The sequence below is a fragment of the Pezoporus flaviventris genome, unplaced genomic scaffold (assembly GCF_033815535.1).
Source record: "Pezoporus flaviventris isolate CSIRO_AGI_PZ_B2104156 unplaced genomic scaffold, CSIRO_AGI_Pfla_v1 ptg000725l, whole genome shotgun sequence".
In the NCBI taxonomy this organism is placed as follows: Eukaryota; Metazoa; Chordata; class Aves; order Psittaciformes; family Psittacidae; genus Pezoporus; species Pezoporus flaviventris.
The window spans coordinates 64-19,004 of record NW_026893270.1 but is presented as its reverse complement, the minus strand read 5'-3'; the positions used below and the strand labels follow the sequence as shown (position 1 = coordinate 19,004).

The 18,941-nt window shown below is 57.6% G+C and overlaps 2 protein-coding genes across 2 annotated transcripts in view; one reads left to right on the top strand and one right to left on the bottom strand.

Moving 5' to 3' along the window:
- Window positions 1–3,208, top strand: part of ATP4A (ATPase H+/K+ transporting subunit alpha) — a 50,915-nt gene extending 47,707 nt beyond the window's left edge. The window contains 2 exon segments of the mRNA XM_061444196.1: window positions 955–1,046; window positions 3,151–3,208. Coding sequence (XP_061300180.1) covers window positions 955–1,046; window positions 3,151–3,179 — 121 coding nt within the window. The 3' untranslated portion in view covers window positions 3,180–3,208.
- Window positions 3,209–6,126: 2,918 nt separating this feature from the next.
- TMEM147 (transmembrane protein 147) lies at window positions 6,127–18,682 on the bottom strand. The gene is made up of 7 exons (XM_061444197.1): window positions 18,567–18,682; window positions 16,176–16,245; window positions 15,169–15,234; window positions 14,105–14,241; window positions 10,987–11,071; window positions 9,389–9,509; window positions 6,127–6,249 (listed from the first exon to the last, which is right to left on the bottom strand). The coding sequence occupies exons 1-6, from the start codon at window positions 18,641–18,643 to the stop codon at window positions 9,393–9,395; spliced, it is 552 nt and encodes a 183-aa protein (XP_061300181.1). The 5' UTR covers window positions 18,644–18,682; the 3' UTR covers window positions 6,127–6,249; window positions 9,389–9,392.
- Between the last annotated feature and the right edge of the window lie 259 nt (window positions 18,683–18,941).

The following is an 18,941-nucleotide window of genomic DNA, read 5'->3' as shown; positions in this document are numbered from 1 at the left end:
ACTGACACACATTGAGACTCATTGAGGACCCACAGCACCCATTGACACTCATAGGCACCCATTCAGACCCACTGAGACCCATTGAGACCCACTGACACTCATAGGCACCCATTGAGACTCATTGACCCCATTGAGACCCATTGACTCCCATTGATACCCATTGACCCCCATCGACATCATTGACCCCCATTGACTCCCCATCGACCCTATTGATACCCATTGACCCCCATTGACATCATTGACCCCCATTGACTCCCCATCGACCCTATTGATACCCATTGACCCCCATTGACATCATTGACCCCCATTGATACCCATCGACCCTATTGATACCCATTGACCCCCATCGAAATCATTGACCCCCATTGACTCCCCATCGACCCTATTGATACCCATTGACCCCCATCGACATCATTGACCCCCATTGACTCCCCATCGACCCTATTGATACCCATTGACCCCCATCGACATCATTGACCCCCATTGATACCCATCGACCCTATTGATACCCATTGACCCCCATCGAAATCATTGACCCCCATTGACTCCCCATCGACCCTATTGATACCCATTGACCCCCATCGACATCATTGACCCCCATTGACTCCCCATCGACCCTATTGATACCCACTGCCCCCCCATTGATACCCATTGACCCCCATTGACATCATTGACCCCCATTGATACCCATCGACCCTATTGATACCCACTGCCCCCCCATTGATACCCATTGACCCCCATTGACTCCCCATCGACCCTATTGATACCCATTGACCCCCATCGACATCATTGACCCCCATTGACTCCCCATCGACCCTATTGATACCCACTACCCCCCCATTGATATCGACATCCATTGAGTCCCCATTGACCCCCCCATTACCCCCATTGCCCCATAGCCCCCCTTGCCCCCATCGCCCCATAGCCCCCATTGACCCCCCGGTCCCTGCCCAGCTTCCAATGGTGGCTCGTCCCGATGCCCTATGGGCTCCTCATCCTGGTCTACGACGAGATCCGCAAGCTGGGGGTGCGCCGGCACCCGGGCAGTGAGTGCTATGGGGCGCTATGGGGCGCTATGGGTGCTATGGGGCGCTATGGGGGGCTATGGGTGCTATGGGGCGCTATGGGGGGCTATGGGTGCTATGGGGGGCTATGGGGCGCTATGGGGTGCTATGGGGTGCTATGGGGTGCTATGGGGCGCTATGGGGGGCTATGGGTGCTCTGGGGCGCTATGGGGGGCTATGGGTGCTATGGGGTGCTATGGGGTGCTATGGGGTGCTATGGGGTGCTATGGGGGGCTATGGGGCGGTATGGGGCGCTATGGGGCGCTATGGGGGGCTATGGGTGCTATGGGGTGCTATGGGGGGCTATGGGGTGCTATGGGGGTCTATGGGGTGCTATGGGGGGTATAGGGTGCTATGGGGGCTAATGGTGTGCTATGGGGTGCTATGGGGTGCTATGGGTGCTATGGGGGGTATAGGGTGCTATGGGGGCTATGGGGCGCTATGGGGTGCTATGGGGTGCTATGGGGCGCTATGGGGTGCTATGGGGGGCTATGGGTGCTATGGGGCGCTATGGGAGGCTGTGGGTGCTATGGGGGGCTATAGGGGGCCTATGGGGGCTATGGGGCGCTATGGGGGGCTATGGGTGCTATGGGTGCTATGGGGCGCTATGGGGGGCTATGGGTGCTATGGGGGGCTATGGGTGCTATGGGGCGCTATGGGGTGCTATGGGGGCTATGGGTGCTATGGGGCGCTATGGGGGGCTATGGGTGCTATGGGGGGCTATGGGTGCTATGGGGGGCTATGGGGTGCTATAGGGGGCTATGGGGTGCTATGGGGGCTATGGGGTGCTATGGGGGGCTATGGGGGGCTATGGGTGCTATGGGGGGCTATGGGGGGCTATGGGTGCTATGGGTGCTATGGGGGGCTATGGGGTGCTATGGGGTGCTATGGGGGCTATGGGGGGGCTATGGGGTGCTATGGGGCGCTATGGGGTGCTATGGGGAGCTATGGGGGGTATAGGGTGCTATGGGGGGCTATAGGGGGCTATGGGGGCTATGGGAGGCTATAGGGGGCTATGGGGTGCTATAGGGGTTATAGGGTGCAATAGGGGGCTATAGGGGGCTATGGGGGGCTATAGGGGGCTATGGGGTGCTATAGGGGGCTATAAGGAGCTATAGGGTGCTATAGGGGCCGATAGGGTGCTATAAGGGGCTATAGGGTGCTGTAAGAGGCTATAGGGTGCTATGGGGTCGATAAGGTGCTATAGGGTGCTATAAGGGGGTATAGGGGGTTATAGGGGCTATAGGGGCCCATAGGGTGCTATAGGTGCCCATAGGGTGCTATAGCTGCTGCTATACATGCTTGTGGGGTGCCAATGGGGTGCCATAGGGTGTCATGGGATACCATAGTTTGCCTATAGGGTGCTATAGGGTGCCCACAGGGTGCTATAGGTGCCCATAGGGTGCTATAGGGTGCCCACAGGGTGCTATAGATGCTGATGTATGTGCTTGTGGGGTGCCAATGGGGTGCCATAGGGTGTCATGGGATACCATAGTTTGCCTATAGGGCGCTATAGGGTGCCCATAGGGTGCTATAGGTGCCCATAGGGTGCTATAGGTGCCTATACGGTGCCATAGGGTGCTATAGGGTGCCCATAGGGTGCTATAGGGTGCGTATAGGGTGCTATAGGACGCCCATAGGGTGCTATAGGGTGCCCATAGGGTGCGTATAGGGTGCTATAGGGCGCCATAGGGTGCTATAGGTGCCCACAGGGTGCTATAGGGTGCCATAGGGTGCTATAGGGTGCCATAGGGTGCTATAGGGTGCGTATAGGGTGCTATAGGGCGCCATAGGGTGCTATAGGTGCCCATAGGGTACTATAGGGTGCCCATAGGGTGCTATAGATGCCCACAGGGTGCTATAGATGCCCATAGGGTGCCATAGGACGCCCATAGGGTGCTATAGATGCCCATAGGGTGCTATAGGGCGCCATAGGGTGCCATAGGGCGCCACAGGGTGCTATAGATGCCCATAGGGTGCCATAGGACGCCCAAGGGTGCTATAGATGCCCATAGGGTGCTATAGGGCGCCATAGGGTGCTATAGGGCACCCATAGACCCCTCACCTCTCTTGTTTCTCCCCATAGGCTGGTGGGACCGAGAGCTCTACTACTGACCTGGGGCACCCCATGGACACCCCCCCCCCCCACCCATGGGTGCCCCCAACCCCTATGGGTGCCCCCAACCCCCTATGGGTGCCCCCAACCCCTATGGGTGCCCCCAATCCCTATGGGTGCCCCCATGATCCTATGGGTGCCCTCAACCCCTATGGGTACCCCCAACCCCCTATGGGTGCCCCCAACCCCCTATGGGTGCCCCCATGACCCTATGGGTGCCCCCAACCCCTATGGGTGCCCCCATGACCCTATGGGTGCTCCCACAACCTATGGGTCCCCCCAACCCCTATGGGTGCCCCCAAACCCTATGGGTGCCCCCATCACCCCCCTGTACCCCAATAAACTCCTGTGCTCCCCCCACATCAATGGGTGCCCTTCAGCACCCATGGGTGCCCCCCGACCCCTTGTGTGTCCCCCAACCCCTATGGGTGCTCCCCATAAGCTATGGGTGTCCCCCAACCCCTTGTGTGTCCCCCAACCCCTATGGGTGCTCTCAAACTCTATGGGACCCCAACCCCTATAGACCACCCCCCCCATAGACCCCTATAGCCCCCATAGACCCCTATAGCCCCCCATAGAACCCCTATAGCTCCCCATTGACCCCTATAGCCCCCCCATAGACCCCTATAGCCCCCCCATAGACCCCTATACCCCCCATAGACCCCTATAGCCCCCCCATAGACCCCTATAGCCCCCCCATAGACCCCTATAGGGCCACTGCAGACTCCTCCATGGGTGCCCCCCAAGTCTATGGGTCCCACCCCTCCCATACACCCCCCCCCCATAGGCCCTCCACCCCATAGCCCCCTATACCCCCCATATACCCCTAGAGATCCCCCCCCATAGCCCCCTATACCCCCCCATATAGCCCTATAGATCCCCCCCCCATAGCCCCCTATACCCATCCCATATACCCCTATAGGCCCTCCACCCTATAGCCCCCTACCCCACAGACCCCTACAGCCCCCCATAGCCCCCTATAGGTCCCCCCCATACACCCCTATAGGCCCTCCACCCCATAGCCCCCTATAAACCCCCCATAGCCCCCTACCCCACAGAGCCCTATAGGCCCCCCATAGCCCCCTATAGGTCCCCCCCCATAGCCCCCCATAGACACCACTTACATACCCCTATATGCCCCCCCACAGCACCCTACAGGACCCTCCCCATAGCCCCCTATAGGTCCCCCCCATAGCCCCTATAGGTCCCCCCCCCATAGCCCCCTATAGGGCCCACCCACATACCCCTATATGGCCCCCCATAGCCCCCTATAGCGTCCCCACCCCACAGAACCCTACAGGCCTCCCATAGCCCCCTATAGGTCCCCCCCATAGCCCCCTATAGGGTGCACCCACATACCCCTATATGCCCCCCCATAGCCCCCTATAGGTCCCCCCCCCCAGCCCCCTATGGGGCGCACCCACATACCCCTATATGCCCTCCCATAGCCCCCTACCCCACAGATCCCTACACCCCCCCCATAGCCCCCTATAGGTCCCCCCCATAGCCCCCCATAGACCCCACTTACATACCCCTATATGCCCCTCCATAGGTTCCCCCCCATAGCCCCCTATAGGGCGCACCCACATACCCCTATATGCCCCCCCATAGGTTCCCCCCCATAGCCCCCTATAGGGCGCACCCACATACCCCTATATACCCCCCCATAGCCCCCTATAGGTCCCCCCCATAGCCCCCTATAGGGCGCACCCACATACCCCTATATACCCCCCCATACCCCCCTATAGGTCCCCCCCAGCCCCATAGCCCCCCATAGCCCCCTATAGGTCCCCCCCATAGCCCCCTATAGGGCGCACCCACATACCCCTATATACCCCCCCATAGCCCCCTATAGGTCCCCCCCATAGCCCCCTATGGGGCGCACCCACATACCCCTATATGCCCCCCATACCCCCCTATAGGTCCCCCCAGCCCCATAGCCCCCCATAGCCCCCTATAGGTCCCCCCCATAGCCCCCTATAGGGCGCACCCACATACCCCTATATACCCCCCCATACCCCCCTATAGGTCCCCCCCAGCCCCATAGCCCCCCATAGCCCCCTATAGGTCCCCCCCATAGCCCCCTATAGGGCGCACCCACATACCCCTATATGCCCCCCATAGCCCCCTATAGGTCCCCCCCATAGCCCCCCATAGACCCCACTTACATACCCCTATATGCCCCCCATACCCCCCTATAGGTCCCCCCCATAGACCCCACTTACATACCCCTATATGCCCCCCATACCCCCCTATAGGTCCCCCCCAGCCCCATAGCCACCCATAGCCCCCTATAGGTCCCCCCCATAGCCCCCTATGGGGCGCACCCACATACCCCTATATGCCCCTTCATACCCCCCTATAGGTCCCCCCCATAGACCCCACTTACATACCCCTATATGCCCCCCATACCCCCCTATAGGTCCCCCCCAGCCCCATAGCCCCCCATAGCCCCCTATAGGTCCCCCCCATAGCCCCCTATAGGGCGCACCCACATACCCCTATATACCCCCCCCATACCCCCCTATAGGTCCCCCCCAGCCCCATAGCCCCCCATAGCCCCCTATAGGTCCCCCCCATAGCCCCCTATAGGGCGCACCCACATACCCCTATATGCCCCCCATAGCCCCCTATAGGTCCCCCCCATAGCCCCCCATAGACCCCACTTACATACCCCTATATGCCCCCATACCCCCCTATAGGTCCCCCCCATAGACCCCACTTACATACCCCTATATGCCCCCCATACCCCCCTATAGGTCCCCCCAGCCCCATAGCCCCCCATAGCCCCCTATAGGTCCCCCCCATAGCCCCCTATAGGGCGCACCCACATACCCCTATATACCCCCCCATACCCCCCTATAGGTCCCCCCCAGCCCCATAGCACCCCCATACCCCCCCCCCCATTTGCGCCCCACAGATGCCGCTGCCACGGGGTCTCCTTTACTTCAGGGGGGGGGCAGGAGTGGGGCCAGGAGCCGCAGGGCCCCAAGCCCCAGCCCCACAGCGCCCAGCGCCCGCAGCCCCAGCGCCCCCCAGGGCCCCAGCCCCAGCGCCTGCCCCGCCCACCTGTGACGTCACAGAGAGGGGAGGGGGGAAAAAAAAGGGGGCGGGGCGTCAGATACGCCCCTCCCCTTCCATTCATCCCCATTGAACAGCCCCCATTCAACCCAGCCCCATTGATCCCCCCATTCAACCCAGCCCCATTGAGCCCTATTAGACCCAGCCCCATTGAACCCAGCCCCATTGAGCCCTATTAGACCCAGCCCCATTGAATCCAGCCCCATTGATCCCTATTAGACCCAGCCCCATTGAACCCAGCCCCATTGATCCCTATTAGACCCAGCCCCATTGAACCCAGCCCCATTGATCCCTATTAGACCCAGCCCCATTGAACCCAGCCCCATTGATCCCTATTAGACCCCAGCCCCATTGAACCCAGCCCCATTGATCCCTATTAGACCCAGCCCCATTGAACCCAGCCCCATTGATCCCTATTAGACCCAGCCCCATTGAACCCAGCCCCATTGATCCCTATTAGACCCAGCCCCATTGAACCCAGCCCCATTGATCCCCCCATTCAACCCAGCCCCATTGAGCCCTATTAGACCCAGCCCCATTGAACCCAGCCCCATTGATCCCCATTGATCCCCCCATTCAACCCAGCCCCATTGAGCCCTATTAGACCCAGCCCCATTCAACCCAGCCCCATTGATCCCCCCATTCAACCCAGCCCCATTGATCCTTATTAGACCCAGCCCCATTCAACCCAGCCCCATTCATCCCCATTGACCCAGCCCCATTGAACCCCCCCATTGAACCCAGCCCCATTTGTCCCTATGGAACCCCAGCCCCATTCAACCCCATTGATCCCCCCATTCATCCCTATTAGACCGCAACCCCATTCATCCCCATTGAACCCCCCATTCAACCCAGCCCCATTCATCCCTATTAGACCCCAGCCCCATTGAACCCAGCCCCATTCATCCCTATGGAACTCCAGCCCCATTGAACCCAGCCCCATTCATCCCTATGGAACTCCAGCCCCATTGAACCCAGCCCCATTCATCCCTATGGAACCCCAGCCCCATTGAACCCAGCCCCATTCATCCCCATTAGACCCCAGCCCCATTCATCCCCCCCATTCATCCCCATTGACCCCCCATTGATCCCTATTGAACCCCCCCGTTCATGCCCATTGAACCCCAGCCCCATTCATCCCTATTAGACCCCAGCCCCATTGAACCCCCCCATTGATCCCCATTGAACCCCAGCCCCATTCATCCCCATTGATCCCCCCATTGATCCCCATTGAACCCCAGCCCCATTCATCCCCATTGATCCCCCCATTGATCCCCATTGAACCCCAGCCCCATTCATTCCCATTGATCCCCCCCATTCACCCCCATTGATCCCCCCCATTCACCCCCACTGAACCCCCATTCATCCCCATTGATCCCCCCATTCACCCCCATTGATCCCCAGCCCCATTCATCCCCATTGATCCCCCCATTGATCCCCATTCATCCCTATTAGACCCCAGCCCCATTGAACCCAATCCCCATTGAACCCCAGCCCCATTCATCCCTATGGGAACTCCAGCCCCATTGAACCCAGCCCCATTCATCCCTATGGAACCCCAGCCCCATTGAACCCAGCCCCATTCATCCCCATTAGACCCCAGCCCCATTCATCCCCCCCATTCATCCCCATTGACCCCCCATTGATCCCTATTGAACCCCCCCGTTCATGCCCATTGAACCCCAGCCCCATTCATCCCTATTAGACCCCAGCCCCATTGAACCCCCCCATTGATCCCCATTGAACCCCAGCCCCATTCATTCCCATTGATCCCCCCCATTCACCCCCATTGATCCCCCCCATTCACCCCCACTGAACCCCCATTCATCCCCATTGATCCCCCCATTCACCCCCATTGATCCCCAGCCCCATTCATCCCCATTGATCCCCCCATTGATCCCCATTCATCCCTATTAGACCCCAGCCCCATTGAACCCCCCCATTGATCCCCATTGAACCCCAGCCCCATTCATCCCTATGGAACTCCAGCCCCATTGAACCCAGCCCCATTCATCCCTATGGAACCCCAGCCCCATTGAACCCAGCCCCATTCATCCCCATTAGACCCCAGCCCCATTCATCCCCCCATTCATCCCCATTGACCCCCCATTGATCCCTATTGAACCCCCCCGTTCATGCCCATTGAACCCCAGCCCCATTCATCCCTATTAGACCCCAGCCCCATTGAACCCCCCCATTGATCCCCATTGAACCCCAGCCCCATTCATCCCCATTGATCCCCCCATTGATCCCCATTGAACCCCAGCCCCATTCATCCCCATTTGATCCCCCCATTGATCCCCATTGAACCCCAGCCCCATTCATCCCCATTGATCCCCCCATTGATCCCCATTGAACCCCAGCCCCATTCATCCCCATAGATCCCCCCATTCACCCCCATTGATCCCCAGCCCCATTCACCCCCACTGAACCCCCCATTGATCCCCATTGAACCCCAGCCCCATTCATCCCCATTGATCCCCCCATTGATCCCCATTGAACCCAGCCCCATTCATCCCCATTGATCCCCCCATTGATCCCCATTGAACCCAGCCCCATTCATCCCCATTGATCCCCCCATTGATCCCCATTGAACCCCAGCCCCATTCATCCCCATAGATCCCCCCCATTCACCCCCATTGATCCCCAGCCCCATTCACCCCCACTGAACCCCCCATTGATCCCCATTGAACCCCAGCCCCATTCATCCCCATTGATCCCCCCATTGATCCCCATTGAACCCCAGCCCCATTCACCCCCATTGATCCCCCCATTGATCCCCATTGAACCCCAGCCCCATTCATCCCCATAGATCCCCCCATTCATCCCCATTGATCCCCCCATTGATCCCCATTCATCCCTATTAGACCCCAGCCCCATTGAACCCCCCCATTGAACCCCAGCCCCATTCATCCCCATTGATCCCCCCATTCACCCCCATTGAACCCCAGCCCCATTCATCCCCATTGATCCCCCCCATTGATCCCCATTGATCCCCAGCCCCATTCACCCCCACTGAACCCCCATTCACCCCCACTCCCCCCTCCCATTGGCTCCCTCCAAGCCCCACCCACGCCCATTCCCCGCTCCCATTGGCTGGCTCCCGTTAAGCCCCGCCCCCTTTTACCCGCTCAGGAAGCCCTCATAGGCTGCGGCCAGGAGGAGCCCCCCCAGGGGCAGGCGCGAGCGTGGGGGCAGCTCCTGGCGCCCCGAGACCCACAGCAGGCGGCCGCGGCCACGTGACGAGCCTGGGGGGGGGGGAGGGACCACGTGACCCACACATTGACCCACATTGACCCACATTGACCCACACATTGACCCACATTGACCCACACATTGACCCACATTGACCCACACATTGACCCACACATTGACCCACATTGACCCACACATTGACCCACATTGACCCACACACTGACCCACATTGACCCACACATTGACACCCCACCAGTGACCCACATATTGACCCACATTGACCCACACATTGACCCACACATTGACCCACACATTGACGCACACATTGACCCACACACTGACCCACACATTGACCCACATTGACCCACACATTGACCCATATTGACCCCATTGACCCACACATTGACCCACATTGACCCACACATTGACCCACATTGACCCACACATTGACCCACACATTGACCCCCCCCACAGTGACCCACACATTGACCCACATTGACCCACACATTGACCCCCCCTCAGTGACCCACACATTGACCCACACACACTGACCCACACATTGACCCACATTGACCCACATTGACCCACACATTGACCCACACATTGACCCACACACTGACCCACACATTGACCCCCCCCCCACAGTGACCCACACATTGACCCACATATTGACCCACATTGACCCACACATTGACCCCCCCCAGTGACCCTCCCATTGACCCACACACTGACCCCCACATTGACCCACATTGACCCACACATTGACCCCCCCCCACAGTGACCCACACATTGACCCACATTGACCCACACATTGACCCACACATTAACCCCCCCTCAGTGACCCACATATTGACACCCCCCCAGTGACCCTCCCATTGACCCACACATTGACCCCCACACTGACCCCCACATTGACCCCCATTGATTGCATTGACCCCCCCATTGACCCCAATGACCCCCCCATTGATATCAATGACCCCTCCCAGTCCATCCCAATCCCCCCCCAGTCCCTCCCAGTCCCCCCCAGTCCCTCCCAGTCCCTCCCAGTCCCTCCCAATCCCATCCCAGTCCCTCCCAGTCCATCCCAGTCCATCCCAGTTCAATCCCAGTCCATCCCAGTTCAATCCCAGTCCATCCCAGTCCATCCCAGTTCAATCCCAGTCCATCCCAGTTCAATCCCAGTCCATCCCAGTTCAATCCCAGTCCATCCCAGTCCATCCCAGTTCAATCCCAGTCCATCCCAGTCCATCCCAGTTCAATCCCAGTCCATCCCAGTCCATCCCAGTTCAATCCCAGTCCATCCCAGTTCAATCCCAGTCCATCCCAGTCCATCCCAGTTCAATCCCAGTCCATCCCAGTCCATCCCAGTTCAATCCCAGTCCATCCCAGTCCATCCCAGTTCAATCCCAGTCCATCCCAGTTCAATCCCAGTCCATCCCAGTCCATCCCAGTCCATCCCAGTCCATCCCAGTTCAATCCCAGTCCATCCCAGTCCCTCCCAGTTCAATCCCAGTCCATCCCAGTGCTCACCAGGCTGATGTTGGAGTCCAGCCCCATCTGCAGGTGCCTCCAGTCGAACTCCACCCCCCGTGCTCCGACCCACAGCGGCACGCACCTGCGCCCACAGGGGACCCCATGGACCCTATAGACCCTATGGGCCCTATAGACCCTATGGACCCTATGGACCCTATAGACCCTATGGACCCTATAGAACCTATGGACCCTATGGACCCCATGGACCCTATAGACCCTATGGGGCCTATGGACCCTATAGACCCTATAGACCCTATAGAGCCTATGGGCCCTATGGACCCTATAGAACCTATGGGCCCTATGGACCCTATAGAACCTATGGGCCCTATAGACCCTATAGAGCCTACAAACCTATGGACCCTATAGACCCTATAGAACCTATGGACCCTATAGACCCTATAGAGCCTACAGACCTATAGAGCCTATGGACCCTATAGAGCCTATGGACCCTATGGACCCCATGGACCCTATAGAGCCTATGGGCCCTATAGAACCTATAGAGCCTATGGACCCTATAGACCCTATGGACCCAATGGAGCCTATGGGCCCTATGGACCCTATAGAGCCTATGGACCCCATGGACCCTATGGACCCTATAGAGCCTATGGACCCTATAGAGCCTATGGGCCCTATGGACCCTATAGACCCTATGGACCCTATAGAGCCTATGGACCCTACAGACCTATGGACCCTATATTGCCTATGGACCCTATAGACCCTATGGACCCCATGGACCCTATAGAGCCTATGGGCCCTATGGACCCTATAGAACCTATAGACCCTACAGACCTATGGACCCTATAGAGCCTATAGACCCTATGGACCCTATAGACCCTATGGAGCCTGTAGACCCTATGGACCCTATAGAGCCTATAGAATCTATAGAACCTATAGAGCCTATGGCCCCTATAGACCCTATGGATCCCATGGACCCTGTAGAGCCTATAGACCATATAGAGCCTATGGACCCTATAGAACCTATAGACCCTATGGACCCCATGGACCCTATAGACCCTATGGATCCTATGGACCCTATACAGCCTATGGACCCTATAGAGGCTATAGACCCTATGGAGCCTATGGACCCTATAAAGCTTATGGACCCTATAGAACCTATAGACCCTATGGACCCCATGGACCCTATAAAGCCTATGGATCCTATAGAGCCTATAGACCCTATGGAGCCTATGGACCCTATAGAACCTATAGACCCTATGGACCCCATGGACCCTAAAGACCCTATAGAACCTATAGACCCTATGGACTCTATAGAGCCTACGGACCCTATGGACCTTGTAGAACCTATGCACTCTACAGAGCCTATACACCCTATGGACCTTGTAGAGTCTATGGATCCTATAGAACCTATAGACCCTATGGACCTTGTAGAGCCTATGTACCCTATAGAACCTATAGATCCTATGGACCTTGTAGAGTCTATGGACCCTATAGAACCTATAGACCCATAGAGCCTATAGAGCCTATGCAACCTATAAACCCTATAAAACCTATACGTGCCCATAGAGACCAGGCCCCAGACCCCATAGACCCCTTAAACCCAGCCCCAAACCCCCAGAGACCCCCTATAGACACCTCAAACCCCCCACAGATGCCCTATAGACCCACCAACCCCTCCATAGAACCCCCCAACAACCCCATAGACCCCCTATAGATGCCCACAGACCCCCCCCAAACCCCCATAGATCCCCCATAGATCCCCATAGACCCATCAAACCCCCCATAGGCGCCCTATAGACCCCCCCAACAACCCCATAGACCCCCTATAGACGCCCACAGACCCCCCCCAAACCCCCATAGATCCCCATAGACCCATCAAACCCCCCATAGGCGCCCTATAGACCCCCCCAACAACCCCATAGACCCCCTATAGACGCCCACAGACCCCCCCCAAACCCCCATAGATCCCCTATAGGCTCCCCAAACCCCCCATAGATCCCCTATACAACCCCATAGACCCCCGATAGCCCCCAACAGACCCACTATAAACCCAAGACCCCCCCCAGACACCATATAGCCCCCCATATGTGCCCTATAGACCCGCCATAACACCCCATAGACCCCATAAACCACCTAAAGACCCCCACAACCGCCCCCCAGACTCCCAATAAAACCCCTATAGAGCGCCCCATAGCCCCTATAGCCCCCATAGCCCCTATAGCCCCTATACCCCACATAGCCCCAATAGCCCCCATTACCCCCCACAGCCCCTATAACCCCCATCCCCCCCCACACCCCTCATCCCCCCCATCCCCCCCACACCCCCCATCCCCCCCACCCCCTCATTGCCCCATAGCCCCCATCCCCCCCACCCCCTCTATAACCCCCCACCCCCCCCACACCCCCCATCCCCCCCACCCCCTCTATAACCCCCCACCCCCCCCATCCCCCCCACACCCCCCACTGCCCCATAGCCCCCATCCCTCCCCATCCCCCCCACCCCCCTCATTGTCCCATTGCCCCATAGCCCCCACCCCCCCCCATCCCCCCACCCCCTCATTGCCCCATAGCCCCCATCCCCCCCACCCCCTCTATAACCCCCCACCCCCCCCATCCCCCCCACACCCCCCACTGCCCCATAGCCCCCATCCCTCCCCATCCCCCCCACCCCCCTCATTGCCCCCATTGCCCCATAGCCCCCACCCCCCCCACCCCCCCCATCCCCCCCACCCCCCTCATTGCCCCATAACCCCATTATCCCCCACACCCTCCCTACCCCCCACACCCCCCATAGCCCCCATCCCCCCCACCCCCTCATTGCCCCATAGCCCCCATCCCCCCCACCCCCTCTATAACCCCCCACCCCCCCACACCCCCCATCCCCCCCACACCCCCCACTGCCCCATAGCCCCCATCCCTCCCCATCCCCCCCACCCCCCTCATTGCCCCATAGCCCCCCCCCCCCACCCCCCCCATCCCCCCCACCCCCCTCATTGCCCCATAGCCCCCATTATCCCCCACACCCTCCCTACCCCCCACACCCCCCATAGCCCCCACACCCCCCATTGCCCCATAACCCCCACCCCCCCACCCCCCCCATCCCCCCCACACCCCCCCACCCCCATTGCCCCACACCCCCATTACCCCCCCCACTGACCTGGATGTGAGGAGCTCGGCGCTGGCCCAGCCCAGAGCAGCCACGAGGATTCGAAGCTTCCCCCCGGCCCCCCCCCGGCCCAAAGCCAACTGCAGCCCCCCCAGGTCCAGCACGTCCACAGTGGCCCTAAGGAACTCCTGGGGACAGGGGGGGGGCAATGGGGTAAGGGGGGGCTATGGGGGGCTATGGGGGGAATGGGGGTAATGGGGTGATGGGGGCTATGGGGGAATGGGGGCTATGGGGTGAATGGGGGCTATGGGGGGCTATGGGGGGAATGGGGGCGATGGGGGGAATGGGGGGGAATGGGGGAATGGGGGGAATGGGGGTATGGGGGTAATGGGGGTGATGGGGGGAATGGGGGTAATGGGAATGGGGGGAATGGGGGGAATGGGGGAATGGGGGGAATGGGGGTGATGGGGGGAATGGGGGTGATGGGGGGATGGGGGCTATGGGGGGATGGGGGCTATGGGGGGTATGGGGGGAATGGGGTAATGGGGGTGATGGGGGAATGGGGGGTATGGGGGAATGGGGGGAATGGGGGGAATGGGGGTGATGGGGGCTATGGGGAATGGGGGGAATGGGGTGAATGGGGCTATGGGGGGAACGGGGGCAATGGGGTGAATGGGGGCTATGGGGGCTATGGGGTAATGGGGGGAATGGGGGGAATGGGGGAATGGGGGGAATGGGGGAATGGGGGTAATGGGGTAATGGGGGTGATGGGGGAATGGGGGGAATGGGGAAATGGGGGGAATGGGGAGAATGGGGGGAATGGGGGCTATGGGGGTAATGGGGGAATGGGGAAATGGGGGCAATGGGGAGAATGGGGGGAATGGGGGAATGGGGGCTATGGGGGGTATGGGGGAATGGGGGGAATGGGGGCAATGGGGGAATGGGGGCTATGGGGGGAATGGGGGGAATGAGGGTGATGGGGCAATGGGGCGCAATGAGGGGCAATGGGGGGCTATGGATGCTATAGGGCACTATAGGGCTCCATAGGGCTCCATAGGGCTCCATAGGGCTCCATAGGGCTCTACAGGGCTCCATAGGGCTCTATAGGGACTCACCCCAACCAGGTCAAAGCCCCCCGAAGGCCCCTCCCATGTGGGGAAGAACGTGGCCAGGAACAGCATCTGGGGGGAGAAATGGGGGTCAGGGGGGCCCAAACCCTATAGCGGACCCCAGACACCCCATAGGGGACCCCAAATGCCCCATAGGGGACCCCAGACACCCTATAGGGGCCCCAGACACCCCATAGCGGACCCCAAATGCCCCATAGGAGACACCAAACACCCTATAGGGGACCCCAAACGCCCCATAGGGGACCGCAGACACCCTATAGGGGCCCCAGACACCCCATAGGGGACCCCAAACACCCCATAGGGGACCCCAGACACCCTATAGGGGACCCCAGACACCCCATAGCAGACCCCAAATGCCCCATAGGAGACCCCAAACACCCTATAGGGGACCCCAGACACCCTATAGGGGACCCCAAACCCTCTACAGGGGCCCCAAATACCCCATAGGGGACCCCAAACCCCCTATAGGGAACCCCAAACACACCATAGGGGAGCCCAAACCCACTATAGGGGACCCCAAATGCCCTATAGGGGACCCCAGACACCCCACAGGGGGCCCCAAACCCCCCCTATAGGGACCCCTGACACCCCATAGGGTCTCTATAGGGCCCCCCCATAGGGTCTCTATAGGGTCCCCATAAAGTCTCTATAGGGTCTCCATAGGGTCTCTACCGGGTCCCCATAGGGTCTCTATAGGGTCCCCATAGGGTCTCTATAGGCTTCCCATAGGGTCCCCATAGGGTCTCTATAGGGTTCCCATAGGATCTCTATAGGGTCCCCACAGGGTCTCTATAGGGTCTCTATAGGATCCCCATTGGATCTCTATAGGGTCCCCATAGGGTCTCTATAGGATCCCCATTGGATCTCTATAGGGTCCCCCCATGGGGTCTCTATAGGGTCCCCATAGGGTCTCTATAGGGTCTCTATAGGGTCTCTATAGGGTCTCTATAGGGTCTCCATAGGATCTCTATAGGGTCTCTATAGGGTCCTACCTTTCCCAGCTGCACCAGCACATAGGTGGCTCCGGCCTGGACGCAGCGCCAGAAGGCGCTGTACTCGGACCTGCCCCAGTTCAAACCAGTTCAGACCAGTTCAGACCAGTTCAGTCCCAGTATAACCCAGTATAACCCACTACATCCCAGTATAACCCACTATATCCCAGTATAACCCAGTATAACCCCCGTATAACCCACTATATCCCAGTATAACGCCACAATATCCCAGTATACCCCAGTACATCCCAGCACAACCCCAGTCTATCCCAATATAACCCAGTCTATCCCAGTATACACCAGTATAACCCAGTCTATCCCAGTATAACCCCAGTCTAACCCAGTTTATCACAGTATATCCCCACTAAATTGCAGTCTATCCCAGTATAACCCAGTCCATCCCAGTACAACCCCAGCATATCCCAGTATAACCCAGTCTATCCCTGTATAACCCCACTATATCCCAGTATAACCCAGTCTATCCCAGTATAACCCCACTATATCCCAGTATAACCCAGCCTATCCCTGTATAACCCCACTATATTGCAGTCTATCCCAGTATAACCCAGTCTATCCCTGTATAACCCCACTATATCCCAGTATAACCCAGTCTATCCCAGTATAACCCCACTATATCCCAGTATAACCCCAATATATCCCAGTATAACCCAGTCTATCCCTGTATAACCCCACTATATCCCAGTATAACCCAGTCTATCCCAGTATAACCCCACTATATCCCAGTATAACCCCAATATATCCCAGTATAACCCAGTCTATCCCAGTATAACCCCACTATATCCCAGTATAACCCCAATATATCCCAGTATAACCCAGTCTATCCCAGTATAACCCCACTATATCCCAGTATAACCCCAATATATCCCAGTATAACCCAGTCTATCCCTGTATAACCCCACTATATTGCAGTATATCCCAGTATAACCCAGTCTATCCTGTATAACCCCACTATATTGCAGTCTATGCCAGTATAACCCAGTCCATCCCAGTCTATCCCAGTATAACCCCACTATAACCCAGTCTATCCCAGTTTATCCCAGTATAACCCATTATAACTCAGTATAACCCCACTATAAGCCAGTATAACCCAGTCTATCCCAGTATAACCCAGTCTATCCCTGTATAACCCCACTATATTGCAGTCTATCCCAGTATAACCCAGTCCATCCCAGTCTATCCCAGTATAACCCATTATAACTCAGTATAACCCCACTACAAGCCAGTATAACCCAGTTTATCCCAGTATAACCCAGTCTAACCCCACTATAACCCAGTCTATCCCTGTATAACCCCACTATATTGCAGTCTATCCCAGTATAACCCAGTCCATCCCAGTCTATCCCAGTATAACCCATTATAACTCAGTATAACCCCACTACAAGCCAGTATAACCCAGTCTATCCCAGTATAACCCAGTCTATCCCAGTTTATCCCAGTATAACCCATTATAACTCAGTATAACCCCACTATAAGCCAGTATAACCCAGTTTATCCCAGTATAACCCAGTCTAACCCCACTATAACCCAGTCTATCCCAGTCTAACCCAGTATAACCCCACTATATCCCAGTATAACCCAGTCTATCCCAGTATAACTCCACAATATCCCACTATAACCCAGTCTATCCAGTCTAACCCAGAATAACCCCACTGTATCCCAGTATAACCCAGTCTATCCCATTATATCCCACTATAACGCAGTATAACCCAGTCTATCCCAGTATAATCCAGTATAAACCCGCTATAAGCCAGTCTATCCCAGTATAACCCAGTCTATCCCCATTTATCCCACAACACCCCATTATAACCCCATTATAACCCTTCATTATCCCCCCATTATAACCCCATTATCCCCCATTATAACCCCATTATCCCCCATTATAACCCCATTATCCCCCATTAACCCCATTATAACCCCATTACCCCCCATTATAACCCCATTATAACCCCATTATCCCCCATTATAACCACATTACCCCCATTATCCCCCATTATAACCCCATTATCCCCCATTATAACCCCATTATCCCCCATTATAACCCCATTATAACCCCATTACCCCCCATTATCCCCCATTATAACCCCATTACCCCCATTATCCCCCATTATAACCCCATTATCCCCCATTATAACCCCATTACACCCCATTATCCCCCATTATAACCCCATTACCCCCCATTATCCCCCATTATAACCCCATTATAACCCCATTACCCCCATTATCCCCCATTATAACCCCATTATCCCCCATTATAACCCCATTATCCCCCATTATAACCCCATTACACCCCATTATCCCCCATTATAACCCCATTACACCCCATTATAACCCCATTATCCCCCATTACACCCCATTACCCCCCCCACTCACAGGCCGCTGCACTTGTACGTGATGAAATAGGGGAAATAAGCGAGCGCGAAGCAGTTCCCGAAGTGAAACAGGGTCATGGCCGGGCCCTATAGGTGGGGGGCACCCTATAGAGGGTGGGGGGGCACCCTATAGATGGGGGGCACCCTATGGGGTGGGCACCCCAAAACCAGGCCCGGAGCCTCCGCTACGGCAAGGCCCGGAGGCGCGGTGCATGCTGGGAAGGAGGCGAGGCGCCGGGCGGGGGAGAGGAGGGGTCTAGACTACAAGTCCCAGCGTGCTTTGCGGCGCGGCAGCCAATCAGCAAGCGGGGAAATGGAGCGTCGGACTACAAGTCCCGGCGTGCTTTGCGGCGCGGCAGCCAATGAGCGAGCGGGG